This window comes from Felis catus, chromosome C2 (genome assembly GCF_018350175.1).
Source record: "Felis catus isolate Fca126 chromosome C2, F.catus_Fca126_mat1.0, whole genome shotgun sequence".
NCBI classification, from domain to species: Eukaryota; Metazoa; Chordata; class Mammalia; order Carnivora; family Felidae; genus Felis; species Felis catus.
In genome coordinates, this window is record NC_058376.1 from 99,414,701 (window position 1) to 99,430,100 (window position 15,400).

Here is a 15,400-nt window from a genome sequence, read left to right on the forward strand (position 1 = left end):
ACAAGAATATATAGAAAATTTGAACGGACCCATAAGCAGTAAGGAAATCAAATTAGTAATCAAAAATCTGCCAAAAAACGAGTCAAGGGCCAGACAGCTTTCTAGGGGAATTCTACCAAACATTTAAGGAAGAGGTAACACCTATTCTCTTGAAGCTGTTCCAAAAAATAGAAATGGAAGGAAAACTTCCAAATTCTTTCTACGAAGCCAGCATTACCTTGATTCCAAAACCAGACAGAAAGAGGTAACACCTATTCTTTTGAAGCTGTTCCAAAAAATAGAAATGGAAGGAAAACTTCCAAACTCTTTCTATGAAGCCAGCATTACCTTGATTCCAAAACCAGACAAAGACCCCACTAAAAAGGAGAACTTTAGACCAATTTCTCTGATGAACATGGATGCAAAAGATATTAGCCAACTGGATCCAACAATACATTAAAATTATTCACCACGACCAAGCAGGATTTATACCTTGGATGCAGGTCTGGTTCAATATCTGCAAAACAATTTATGTGATTCATCACATCAATAAATGAAAGACAAGAACCATATGATCTTCTCAAAAGATGCAGAGAAAGAATTTGACAAAATAAAGCATCCTTTCTCGATAAAAACCCTCAAGAAAGTAGGGATATAAGGAGCATATCTCAAGATCATAAAAGTCATATAGACTGACCCAACGCTAATATCATCCTCAATGGGGAAAAATTGAGAGTTTTCCCCCTGATGTCAGGAACAAGACAGGGATGTCCACTCTCGCCACTGTTATTCAACATAGTATTGGAAGTCTTAGTCTCTGCAATCAGACAACACAAAGAAATAAAAGGCATCCAAATCGGCCAGGAGGAGGTCAAACTTTCACTCACACAGATGACATGATACTCTATATGGAAAACCCAAAAGATTCCACCAAAAAAATGCAAGAATTTATTCATGAATTCAGCAAAGTTGCAGGATATAAAATCAATGCACAGAAATCAGTTGCATTCCTATACACCAGCAGTGAAGTGACAGAAAGAGAAATCAAGGAATCATTCCCATTTACACTTGCACAAAAAGCCATAAAATACCTAGGAATAAATCTAACCATAGAGGTGAAAAATCTATACACTGAAAACTATAGAAAGCTTATGAAAGAAATTAAAGAAGACACACAAAAAAATGGAAAAAGATTCCATGCTCCTAGATAGGAAGAACAAATATTGTTAAAATGTTGATGCTACCCAAAGCAATCTACATATTAATGCAATCCCTATCAAAATAACACCAGCATTCTTCACAGAGCTAGAACAAATAATCCTAAAATTTGTGTAGAACCACAAAAACCGCAAATAGCCAAAGCGATCTTGAAAAAGAAAACCAAAGCAGGTGGCATCACAATCCCAGGCTTCAAGCTATACTACAAAGCTATAATCATCAAGACAGTATGGTTCTGGCAGAAGAACAGACACTCAGATCAATGGAATAGAATAGAGAACCCAGAAATGGACCCACAAACATATGGGCAACTAATCTTTGACAAAGCAGGAAAGAATATCCAGTGGAAAAAATACAGTCTCTTCAGCAAGTGGTGCTGGGATAACTGGACAGCGACATGCAGAAGAACGAACCTGGACCACTTTCTTACAGCAGACACAAAAATAAACTCAAAATGGATGAAAGACCTAAATGTAAGACAGGAAGCCATCAAAATCCTTGAGGAGAAAGCAGGCAAAAACCTCTTTGACCTCAGCCGCAGCAACTTCTTACTCAACACGTCTCCAGAGGCAAGGGAAACAGGCAAAAATGAACTACTGGGAACTCATCAAAATAAAAATTTTCTGCACAGCGAAGGAAACAATCAGCAAAACTAAAAGGCAACTGACAGAATGGGAAAAGATATTTGCAAATGACATATCAGATAAAGGGTTAGTATCCAAAATCTACAAAGAACTTATCAAACTAAACACCCAAAAAACAAATAATCCAGTGAAGAAATGGGCAAAAGACATGAATAGACACTTCTCCAAAGAAAACATCCAGATGGCCAACTGACACATGAAAAAATGCTCAATATCACTCATCATCATGGAAATACAAATCAAAACCACAATGAGATGCTACCTTACACCTGTCAGAATGGCTAACATGAACAACTCAGGCAACAACAGATGTTGACAAGGATGCAGAGAAAGAGGATCTCTTATGCATTGTTGGTGGGAATGCAAACTGGTGCAGTCACTCTGGAAAACAGTATGGAGGTTCCTCAAAAAAACTAAAAATAGAACTACCCTATGACCCAGCAATGGCACTACTAGGCATTTTTCCACAGGATACAGGTGTGCTGTTTCAAAGGGATACATGCACCCCCATGTTTAGAGCAGCACTATCAACAATAGCCAAAGTATGGAAAGAGCCCAAATGTCCATCGATGGATGAATGGAGAAAGAACATGTGGTATTTATATAAATGGAGTATTACTCGTCAATCAAAAAGAATGAAATCTTGCCATTTGCAACTACATGGATGGAACTGGAGGGTATTATGCTAAGTGAAATTAGTCAGTCAGAGAAAGACAAAAATCATATGACTTCACTCATATGAGGACTTTAAGAGACAAAACAGATGAACATAAGGGAAACAAAAATAATATAAAAACAGGGAGGGGGACAAAACAGAAGAGACTCATAAATATGGAGAACAAACTGAGGGTTGCTGGAGGGGTTGTGGGATGGGGGATTGACTAAATGGGTAAAGGGCACTAAGGAATCTACTCCTGAAATCATTGTTTCACTATATGCTAACTAATTTGGATGTAAATTTTAAAAAATAAAAAATAAAACAAGTTAAGAAAAAAAAAATAAAACCCCATAATTACTGACACTTTCCTGGGTTGGGATGGCAACATTTTCAAGATACATTGAAAATAATCTCTTTAACCTTCCCAGCAAAATTTCTCCAGGAAGAGAAAGCCTGTGTGATTTATCAAATAATGACCATATCAACCCCAAGACTGACAGCAAGGCTTAGAAACCTATCATTTTACTCAGCAGGATATGAGGCAAGTTTTATCTCTATAAGTTGGGGCATTAAGTTCTGAGTTTACTCCTAAAACTGTCTCTTCTATATGACAAAATCAAGATTTTCTATGTCTGACACCATATCCTCAGTGAACCTGAACTCCTGATTTATATACACTAGACCTAATATTCCATTTTCACCATTATCTGATACCAATTCCAACTTGAAAAAAACAAGAAAAATTATATGTATTTTATTTTTTTGTTAAAGTATAATTAATACACAGTGTTATAGTAGTCTAAGATATACAGTATAATTACTATAATGATAAATATATGTCTTTTTAACTGACCTTCTTGAACTTCCAACACATGGTTGGAAAAAATCAACGTGAAGAATAACAACAAACAGCAATAGGTAACAAGGGAAAGTGCATGTGGAATTAGCACAGTAAACATTCTCTCAATTCAACTATTATATAAAGTAATTACTGGGATGCTTTGATCTGGTGTCATAAAGTCATATTATTTTGTGTAAATGCTTTTATAATCTACTGGGTGGCTTGAGTAGCCAAGACAAAAATATTTATGTACAAATGAATCAGAGGTCAGCTGAAAATAAACTTGGAAAATACAATAAGATCAAACAAATGTAGGAAGTGTGCATAAAACAGTATGTATAATTTATTTATTTTGGAGTATCAAATTATACATGAAATGAAAACTCTTCTACATGTTAGTGAGATAAGGAACATCGAAGTCTCCTAAATATGTACCATGGTATCTGAGGCAGAAATATTACTCGGTTCTAAAGAGCGAGTTCAAGTTAATTCTAACCACATCTTCTAGATGTGATTCAAGAAAGTAACTAAAAATTCTGAGTCAGGGCTAGAGCTATGCACAGAGGTAAAATAAAAATGTCACCGAACAAGTAAAATATATTCAAGTTTTCCCAGGAGGAAAAAAAAATAGCCTCACCTGGGGAGAGTCCTGACTGCTCTAAAGAAATGTTACATAACACAGTATCCACAGAGGAACTAGCATAGATGATTTATGGAGCCTCAGGGAGATACAAAGTACACTGGAACATAAATATATGAGCAGGTGCGAAATCGTCCTGAATATGAAAATAGATGAGGGTGAATGGAAGTACGCCTTTCATTATGTATCACCAGTTATAATTTAATGGAAATGCAATACAGAATTTTCTTTAGATAGAACAGTAGAACTTTAAAAACAGAAGTTAAGACATGTAGAAAATAGCTATTCATGTTAGGAGGAAAAAGACTCCCAAGAAGGCACTGCTGGTGAATAGCTTCAGATTTCGTTTTATGGTCATTAGTATATAAATATCTGTAATTAGAGGAAGAGACAGGTAAGTCAATAGCAAGATGTCATGTTTAATTTAGAGCTTTGACATTATCTAGCCTTACTCTAACTGTGAGCAGTTTTCCAGGGAATAGTTTTAGTTCTGCAAATACAAATGCTTCTGTATTTGGTATAATATGTGACAATTTTTCAAAAATAAAGAAGCACTGCTGTTACCACTAAATGGCTTAAGATAGAATGTTTTAACTTGACTTTTCTATTAGGTAAATAAATAAGACTTAAACATACTTCAACTGATAAACATTGTATTTTGGAAATATGAAAGGATCTCCTGGAGAATCTGACTAGTGGGTTAATATAGAATATGTGCCTTGGATAATTGATGAATATGCTCATATAACTTGGAGGACCATGAATTACTCTAAGGGAATGGACATTTCCAAAATGTTCTAAATTCTCCTACTGGCATCAAAATACTTTATTTTTAATTTCTTACCCTGATTCTTCAGGGCAATTTAAAATAACAAGCAAACCTTTAAAAACTATTATTCTATATTTCCATAAACCCACATGTCTCTTCTGATGCTGCTCTTTAAACAATTAGACCATTATAACAGAAAAGGTGTCAGTATCTGATTAAATTGAATTCAGCTATGATATTCCATCGTTCTGAAAGCAGAGCTGCTTGACAGTCAAGTAAAATTGCTTGATTGTACCTGACGAAGAAACTGATCAACAAATACCATATTAGTGCTGATACCGATATTTCTTTTTTAAAGATGTTGCAAAAAAATTGTTATTCCTCTTCATGTATTTTAGTTCTGTAGCTTTTTGAGAAAAGACAGATCTGAATGTAATGAACCCTCATTCCCTGCCTCCTCCTCCTCCACACACACTAAAACTTTTTAGTACTTAGTAGAAAGTTGGTTCAGCTGGTCCCAGTTAGCTCAGTAGCACAGCCTGAATCTAGCTGCTAATTTTAGAAGTTCTTTGTTGAAAAGGCTCCCTCCTCTACCAGGGAGCCTCTATTGTTATGTAGTCACGTAGAAGTTTCTCATCCACTGTTCCTATAAATATGGTGAGAATTATGGAGAAGGATTCCTCTTAGCTGAAAAGTTTGACTTTAATGCAGATAGTCCGTCAATCTCTGGAATAAGCTGTGTCAAAGTATAAGTTTGCTAAATTAGGTGCTTCATTACCTCTGTGCTAGTAAAATTTTTCCCAGTAAATCTTATTTTACATCTGGCTTATTTGCTTACTTACATCAAATCTTATTTGCACAGATGGCTTTAGTGGTGAGTGTTGGTTCGTTTGGGCTGCCATAACTAAAACACCATAGACTAAGTGGCTTAAATAATAAATATTTATTTCTCACAGTTCTGGAGGCTGGAAAATCCAAGATCACGGTACTAAAAGAGTCAGTGTCTGGTGAGAAAACTGCTATGAGAGAAGCCACCTTCCTGCTGTATCCTCCCATGGAAAAACGAGAGAACTCCCTGGAGTTCTTTCGTAAGGGCATTAATCTCATTCATGAGGGCTCCATCCTCATGACCTAATCACTCCCCCAAGGCCCCTAATACCATCATGCTAGAGGTTAGAATTTCAGCTCAAGGACTTTGAGGGAGCACAACATTCAGTCGGTAACATCTGAGTATCTGTAACTACCATATAGGGTGGGTATTGGCCATAAAAGGATGCACTCCAGTGGTATCAATGCTTTTGGATTTTAAAATAGTATCTGTCCAGCCCCCACGGATTACACCATAGTGGGAAACACCCCTTCTAGGGGCATTTGCAGGTCATATGGAATGCTGGTGGCCAAGTTCTGCAAGTATCCAAGTGGTAGGATGGTTATGAAGTGGCCCAGCTCAGCATCTTCCAAAAGGGCCACTGAGAAAATTGTTCCAAACCCTATACAGAGAGCATAGGTGTGGTGGCTCCCAGCCCCAGAGCAAGTATGGAAGCAATAGGATGTGCTAACATAGGGCCATCAAACCTTCAGAAACGTTTGCTCCAGACCCTAAGGGTGACAAAGCAGCAGCAGTCTGTCCCTCACCAAAACCCCCAAACAATAGGCAATTTGAAAGAGCATAAAAAATGTAAAGCAAATAATGTCCCTAAAACACTCAGATCTTAAAAGAAAGGTTGATTTGCTACTAAAGGAAAACCTTGGGTAGTAAGACGAGTAACAGAGAAAAGGAGGCTGGATAATTTAGAGCTCAGAAAAACCCTGCAAAACACATGCACTTTATGACAGAAGTCTGAGGGAAGGATAAGATCAAAGGGACCAACAGACTCACAGATATGAGGATTCAACGCACAACCAAGCCGATGATCTGATGTGAAAATTCAGAATGGATTTGGTTGAAGGATTTTTTACCTCAATACCTGGGGTTCGTTGTCTTGCCGTTTAGAAGAATGAAGAGGTGGACGCAAAATAAAATGAGCAGCAAGAAAAAGTTTATTAGAGTATAAGATTAGAAAATAAGAATAGTAGGAAAGCTCTCTTTACAGAAAGGGTGTATTTGAAAATGAATAACCCCAACTATAGGCAAGGGACTTTATTTTATAGGGTTTTGGTCTGTTCCCTCTTTTTCCCCCTTTGTGGGCCTGATAACTGTAGGTGCTGGGTTATTTATTTCTGTGGGAAACATGAGGGAGCAGTAGTAGATAACGCTTGTTACATTCTTAAGAAAAGCTTTATTTCTGAGGAAGCTTATCTCATGGTCACACCTGAGGGAGTTTTCTCCATGGTCAGACCTGAGGGAGTTTTACTCAGAAGTTCCCAGCAATGTTTTAAAATATGTGGTTTTGCTTCCAGGGACTTTCAAGCCCTAGCCTCTCCCTTTCTGTCTACTCTACCCTATCTTTCCCTATCATACTATGGAGCAACAATTACGTAAGTCAACCCTTCCCCTCGATTCTGGAGAATTAACAGGATAAATGAGGCAGAGACAAGAACCAGGTCAGGGGATAGATCTCTGTTCTTCCTTTCAGGGGAGAGGGGGATGTTCGAAATATTCCTTACTCGATATTGGGACTTACATGGTTCCTAGTTTACTCTTGTGTGAGGATTGTCTTTTTCTTTTGTTAAGTACTGAAATCATATAAATAGTCTAGGTGCAAGATTGCATGGACATGTTGCTTTGCTACAAGCCTTATAGGTTCTGTTTTTGGCAGCTATGAAAGTTGGAAAATTTATGAAACTAAGTGGTTTGTGTTCATAAAGTTTGCTAATATTGACAGTTATAACAATGTCTCATTCCAGGAGAAAATGTAATGGTCTCATTTTGGGTTGAATTTCCCACACAAATTTGAATTCTCACACAAATTTATATATTGAAGTTCTAACTTCCAGTACCTCAGAATGAAATCTGACCTGCAGATGGAGTCTTTCAGAGGTAATCAAGTTGAAATGAGATAATTAGTGAGACCCAAACTCAATATGACTGGTGTCATTTTAAAAGGAGGAAATTTGGACATAGGCACACAGGGAGAACACCATGTGAAGATGAATGCATAATGCTTTTGAAAGTCAGGGAACATCAAAAATTTTCACCAACTCACCAAAAGCTAGAGGAAAGTCATGGAGACTTTCTTCAAAAGAAACTAACCCTTCCAACACCTGGATCTTGTATTTCTATCTTCTAGAACTGTGAGAAAATAAATGTTTGTTGTTTAAACCAACCAGTGTGTGGTATTCTGGTATGGCAGCTCTAGTAACTAATTTAGGTCTTCATCCACAAAATTCAGAATAGGAGAAAGTTCTGTGCAATGCTATCTCCAGCTTCAGAGCCCAGTCTGGCCAGTGGAAGTTCTACTGAGGACTAACAGGGCTTCAGTAGGAATATGGCCACCATTGCTCCTTTATAACTGAGAATTAGGACCGTTTGCCTGCAATGGCTGGAACTTGCTATGTAGCCTTGGACATTGCTAATGCTCTATGTCTTGTATCACTTACTCGGTGAGGAAAACCAAAACCAGCTTCCCTTCATCTAACAAGCCCTGTTGTATGACTTTATGCTCCTGAACTCATTAGTGATACATCACCAAAACAGTAGATAAACCTAAGTGCAGTATGTAGTGCTGGCCGATGTTCAGACAATCTGCTACAGTGATATCTACACTTTGGAATACACTGATGCTTTTTTTTCTAATAGAAACAAAAAGAAATGTGTAGGTCCTTCGTTAGCTGTTCCCACAAAATTCATTTTTACTTTCATAAGCATTCAGTTCTGAATATTTCATAATTTCCTTGGTATTTCCATCTTTAATCCAGGAGTTAATTTGAGGTCTGTCACTCAGCTTAAATCCTTTGGGGATTTTCTAGATACCTCATTGTTACTGTTTACTAATTTCATCCAGTGTGGTTACAGATCATACTCTGTATGACTTCAATCATTTAATGTTTGTTGAGGGAGGACTTTATAAATGTCAATTAGGTTAAATGGATTGATAGCATTCAGATTTTGTAGAAATTGTGCTGTGGATTATATCTTTTCCGTCTTCTCATTTTCAACCCACTTATGTCCCTAAATTTCAAATTCATCTTTTGTAATTAGCATAACATTTCACTTATCTTAGGGAAAACTGAGTGGCTCAGTAGGTTAAGCATCCAGCTCTTGATTTTGGCTCAGGTCATGATCTCAGGTATTGTGGGATTGAGCCCTACATGAGACTTTGCCCTGACAGCATGGGGCCTACTTAGGATTCTCTCTCTCTCCATCTCTCTGTCTGCCCCTCCCCTATTTGCATTTACTCTCTCTCCCTCTCTCAAAATAATAAATAAATAAATAATAAATAAATAAATAAATAAATAAATAATATAAATTTTGACTTATCCTAAAGTGTGTTTTTTTTCCCCCACCTTCACTTTGAAGTATATATTCACTGGTTAGAGAATTCTTTATTAATAGTTTTTGTTTTTATTTTATCTTTTAGCAATTTAAGTTTTCTGTCCATTTCCTTTTGTCCTTTGTTCCTAAGTCACCTATTCTTTTTCTTTTCTTTTTTTCTTTTTCTTCTGTATGTGATAATCTTTTTATCTTGGTTACTTTTGAGATTTCTTTTAACATATAGTTTTTAGCAATTGGAACAAAGTGTGATTTGGTATGATTTTCTTTTTAATTAATCTCTTTTGTGTTTTCTGAGCTTCCTAAATCTGTGAACTGTTTCTGAGCAATTACTGCTAGCTTGGACCTACTTGATAGAGATCATCTCACAGAAAGAAAAGTCGTTACCCAAACATTCTTATTCTGCCACAGGTCTTTTCAGAAATAAATGCCCATAAAGTGAGACAAGTTTCATATAGTTCCATTATGAAATGGAAGCTATAACTCCAATGAAGTGCAAACCTTATAGTCCCAAGACTATAAACAGCCATTTCCAATTATACACTGGGAAGGCCTTTGTAATATAGTGATAATTTTAAAAAATTGATTCACAAAGATATTGCTTATGATACTCAGCACCTAAATTGGTATCATGGTTAACTGATATAATAGCCCACCTCTAAAGTTGTGATAAAACCAGTAGAATACTATAACCAATCATCCTAATGATGACAAATTGTTGATACTCCAATCTATTAAGTGCATTTTCTTCTAATTATCTTCCTAAAGATAGGGTAGAGTTATTCAACATGGGCACTATTGAAATTTTAGATCAGATCATTGTTTCTTTGGGGGCTATTATGGACACTGTAGTATGATTAGTAGCTTCTCTGGCCTCTAGTTACCAGGTACCAGTAGCATCCCCTACCACTGCCAGTTGTGACAATTAAAAATGTCTCCAGACATTGCCACACATGTCCTGCAGGGAAAATAACCTCCAGTTGAGAACTACTGCTATAGAGCATACCTCCCTTAAAGTAAGTCTTTATTCAGGATTTTTGGGAGAACGAGGGAAGGGAGGAGTCACTACTGGCCTATTTGAGTAGGAGTATTGGTCTGTATTCAGAACTGAATTAGTTAAAGCATTGCTACCTTCTAGAAACACATACAACAGCTTATACATAAATTTGATCTTCACATAACACTTATAAATGCCTATGTGAATGACACATCTAGAGAAACCATCTGGACTTACAAAGCCAACTAAGCATGTTAGCCATCATCTATTCTACAGCCCACTAAACCCATGTTGTGACCCATCATAATAATGGAACCACCAGAAAGGATTAGAATGACCAGTGTGAAATTTTTCTGACTTATATAATTGCCACTGTGACAGCCTTCTCAACGATAACTTCTATAGGACCAGCTAGTCCCATTCTAGTAAAGTGACACATGGGGGGTGCCTGGGTGGCTTAATCGGTTAAGTGTCTGACTCTTGATTTTGGCTCAGTTCATGATCTCATGATTCATGAGTTTGAGCTCAGCACCAGGCTCTGCACTGAAGGCAAGGAGCCTGCTTGGGACACTCTATCTCCCTCTGTCTCTGCCCCTCCCCTGCTTTCTCTCTCTCTCTCTCTCTCTCTCTCTCTCTCTCTCAATCTCAATCTCAATCTCTCTCTCTCTCAAAATAAATAAAATAAACATTAAAAAAAATTTTAAGTGGACATGAACATACACACATGGCAGCCTTTTTATGCATCCAAGAGCCAGGGATAAAAAGATTGTGAGTGGAAACAATTAATTAAAGTGATTCTTGCACTTTTATACTACCTTTTTTGACCTCAGCAAATAGGTAGATAATGTTGCTCAGATGAAAGACACCTGATGAACATGAACAAGGACACAGGCTTTTTCAGATGATTCCACAGCCACTGTACTCTGCCTCCAGCTGTTATTCATCGTGACAAAAAGATAATTATTGGGTTTCTATGAAACTTACCACTCCAAAAAAGGGAATAGGAACAGTCTGTCTTACCCATGAGAAGCCATGGCAGTCAATCTTGGAAAGAGTTAGGAGACCAGGGGAGTGTGGTAAATCTGTCTCTCCCTTTTAACAGACAGGGACAGAAAGCTCCAATCAACCTCCCATGATTTTCCCAGGTAGTAGCTCATAAAGTAACTTCCTCATAATGTTGGCTATGTCACTTCCCTTCTGATGCCATTATATAACACCTTATTTACTCTCACATCCCAGAAAATATCTCAATTATCTCTATGATCCGAAGTGAAACAGAGATAAAAGGGAGAAAATGAAATAGTTCCATAAGTGAGTTCCCATGAGGGCTACACTAGGAAGAGATGGATCTGGATTATGTTGGTGGCTAATTTCTTCCCTTCTTTTTGTAGATCAGTAAAGAGCTGACTTGGTAGGTTTGAGTTGGCACTAGAATGGTTTAATACCAGAAACTGCTGTTGGACATTTCTAATTTCTACCAGGCCTCCTTTTCAACCAGAGAACTTCTAATTTTACATGTTTATACAACTGTCTCTTACAAGTTGGCCCAATAAATATAACTAATTAATTATAAGTAATTAATAAAGGGGGCATCTCTACTGAAAAGTTGGCCATGGTGGATACAGTCCATCTATATTAAGCCTAAACTGTGGGCTCAGGGTTAATCTTTTGAGGTTATGATGTCCTTGTACTTAAACTTCATGTCAGTTTTTCCCCAATAAAGCTTACTTTATATCCACACTATGTGCAATTAGTGTTGTCTGTCTGTAACACTTTCATACCATAATTTTATTCTAGAATGTCCTATAATGCTCATAATTATTATAAACACATATTAAAAAGAAATATTTAACATGTTAACATTATTTTAAGTAGTTAGTATGTTGGAACTCTCTAAAATAGCATTAATGCATTCAATCAAACTTTAAAATCCCTTGTGTAAGTACATGTAGAGTAATGAAAATATATTTCATGACATTTTGATTAAGTCTCAAAATGCTCATAGACTTTAATACTGGCATTATCATTATATGCTTTTTTCTGTAGAGAAAAAGTCAAACTGATTTGCTAATATATTCTTGATAATCAAGGTTATTATACACAATAAAAAAATTAAAAAAATGAAATGTCACCCAATATTGACTTGAAATTCAAATTCAGATTCCTTTTTCCTCATATAATCTTTACCATGTAAGAAAACTATTATTCCCAAAATTGTTTTTTAACTGATTTAATTTTAGTATATTTTATGTTCAAACCATTTTTAAGTTTTTTTTTCCCCTTAATATGCAAAGTATTGACAATGGAATGTAATGAGTTTTAATAAAACTTCCCCAAGTTTTATTATGGTCAGGCATGGGCCTAGTATGGGATCCCCAGCCACTTTTCAGGTGGGGCTGTGTTTTCCCTGTCCTGGGGAGTCTGCACCTCCCTGGTCAGATCTGAAAGAAAAAAGAGCAAAGTTTGTAGAGGCTGCAGAGAGAAGACAGGAGGAGGCTGCATGTTGGGATATTTTGGATATTCAGGCTAAGGAAGTAGAGAAAGAAAAAGAAAAAAACGTAGAAAAACAAATGGCTGCATCTGGGCCCCTATCAGAAGGTGAACATGGGTGGACAGTTTCATAAGCATAACATGAGTGGAAAAGTCTACTGCTAATAACAAATATCCGCTACCAAGTGGACCTCTTCAACTTAATTTGTTCTCTTTGAATAAATGAAGATTCAGACTTTGTAATTTTAGTACAGTTAAATGCAGACTTTGTAATTTTAGTACAGTTAAATGCAATCAGTGCTTTTTCAATATGGATATATTGAAAATGCTTTTGATTTTCAAAAATAGAAAATGGACACACCTTTCATTAAATATTTATTTTCCTGCATTTGCTCTTCTGCAGGTAGTGGGTGATTTGCCATTTTTTAGTAGTTAAAACATGGACCTGAGTAGTGAATACATGAGTAGTGAATACATGTAAAATGTCTGCATATATGAAAACATTCGAATTTGCCATTGTATTTTCTCTCCTTTATAAATGACCTAGCAATCTATAGTCTTCTGCTTAGCCTAATATCTCTTTTTATTACATTATCTATGTAATATCTATGAAGGCTTTTGCTTAAACTTATGAACTTCATGCCTTTAAACTTATCATCAGGGAAAATCCTGAAAACTCACTTGAAGGGATTATGTGAAGGAACATTATAAATTTTTATAACTTACTAAGCAATATTTGTAGAAAATGTTGAATTTCTCCTAATTCATTTTCTATTTCTAAACGTGGCTTACAAAATTAATTCTGTGTTTCCCTCTCTTTCTGCCCCTCCTCTGTTTACACTCTGTCCCTCTCTGTCTCTCAAAAATAAATAAAAATGTTAAAGAAATTATTTTTAAAAGGGGGAGGGGTTCCTGAGTGGCTCAGTTGGTTGGACGTCCGACTTCAGCCTAGGTTATGATCTCACATTTGATGGGTTCAAGCCCCACATCAGACTCTGTGTTGATAGCTCAGAGCCTGGAGCCTGCTTCGGATTCTGTGTCTCCCTCTCTCTCTCTCCTTCTTCCTCCCATGCTCTCTCTCTCTCTCTGTCTCAAAAATAAGTATGGCCAACTAATCTTTGACAAAGCAAGAAAGAATATCCAGTGGAAAAAATACAGTCTCTTCAGCAAGTGGTGCTGGGAAAACTGGATAGCGACATGCAGAAAAATGAATCTGGACCACTTTCTTACACCAAACACAAAAATAAACTCAAAATGGATGAAAGACCTAAACATAAGACAGGAAGCCATCAAAATCCTTGAGGAGAAAGCAGGCAAAAACCTCTTTGACCTCGGCCGCAGCAACTTCTTACTCAACATGTCTCCGTAGGCAAGGGAAGCAAAAGCAAAAATGAACTATTGGGAACTCATCAAAATAAAAATCTTCTGCACACCGAGGGAAACAATCAGCAAAACTAAAAGGCAACTGACAGAATGGGAAAAGATATTTGCAAATGACATTACACATAAAGGGTTAATATCCAAAATTATAAAGAAATTATCAAACTCAACACCCCCCCCAAAAAATAATCTGGTTTAGAAATGGGCAAAAGACATGAATAGACACTTCTCCAAAGGAGACATCCAGATGGCCAACCGACATGTGAAAAAATGCTCAACAGCCCTCATCATCCCGGAAATACAAATCAAAACCACAATGAGATACCACCTCACACCTGTCAGAATGGCTAACATGAACAACTCAGGCAAAAATAGATACTGGCAAGACTGAGGAGAAAGAGGACCTCTTTTGCACTGCTGTTGTAAATGCAAACTGGTGCAGCCATTCTGGAAAACAGTATGGAGGCTCCTCAAAAAAACTAAAAATAGAATTATCCTACGACCCAGCAATTGCACTACTAGGCATTTATCCATGGGATACAGGTGTGCTGTTTTGAAGAGACACATGCACCCCCATGTTTATAGCAGCACTATCAACAATAGCAAAAGTATGGAAAGAGCCCAAATGTCCATCGATGGATGAATGGATAAAGAAAATGTGGCATATATATACAATGGAGTATTACTCAGAAATCAAAAAGAATGAAATCTTGCCATTTGCAACTATGTGGTTGGAACTGGAGGGTATTATGCTAAGTGAAATTAGTCAGTCAGAGAAAGACAGATACCATATGACTTCACTCATATGAGGACTTTAAGATACAAAATAGCTGAAAATAAGGCAAGGGAAACAAAAAATCATATAAAATCAGGGAGGGGCACAAAACATAAGAAACTCATATACAGACAACAAACACAGGGTTACTAGAGGGGCTGCAGGAGGGGGGATGGACTAAATGGGTAAGGGGCATTAAGGAATCTACTCCTGAAATCATTGTTACACCATGTGATAACTAACTTGAATGTAAAATACAAAAAATAAATTAATTATAGAAAATAAAAAATAAAAGTATATCAAAATAAAAATTTAAGTACACCATATATAATCATAACCATTGAAGTTTAGAATTCAGCAAGAAGAAGTTTGGGAAATGGTAATCAGAATCAAATATTTTGTAGTTGAAGTCAGTCTAAAGGGTAATATTTTACTGGAAGGTCATCATGGGAGACCTTAGAACCAGTTCTAATCTTAGAACTCAATCTGTTCACATATTGGAAAACCAGAAGAAGACAAGTAGGAAGAAAATGAAATGGGATGTTACTGGGGGTAAAATGAAGAACTGATCAGATGT

General features: G+C 36.6%; 1 protein-coding gene across 1 annotated transcript; it reads left to right on the forward strand.

Annotated features, from left to right (window-relative positions):
- Window positions 1–12,479: 12,479 nt before the first annotated feature.
- Window positions 12,480–12,965, forward strand: LOC111562366 (small VCP/p97-interacting protein-like). Its single transcript, XM_045036441.1, has one exon. It carries the CDS (start codon window positions 12,491–12,493, stop codon window positions 12,800–12,802), a length of 312 nt encoding a protein of 103 aa, XP_044892376.1. The 5' UTR covers window positions 12,480–12,490; the 3' UTR covers window positions 12,803–12,965.
- Window positions 12,966–15,400: the final 2,435 nt, after the last annotated feature.

Coding starts and splice junctions, on each gene's coding strand:
- LOC111562366 (XM_045036441.1), top strand. CDS start 12,491: ATGAGTTTTAATAAAACTTCCCCAAGTTTTATTATGGTCAGGCATGGG.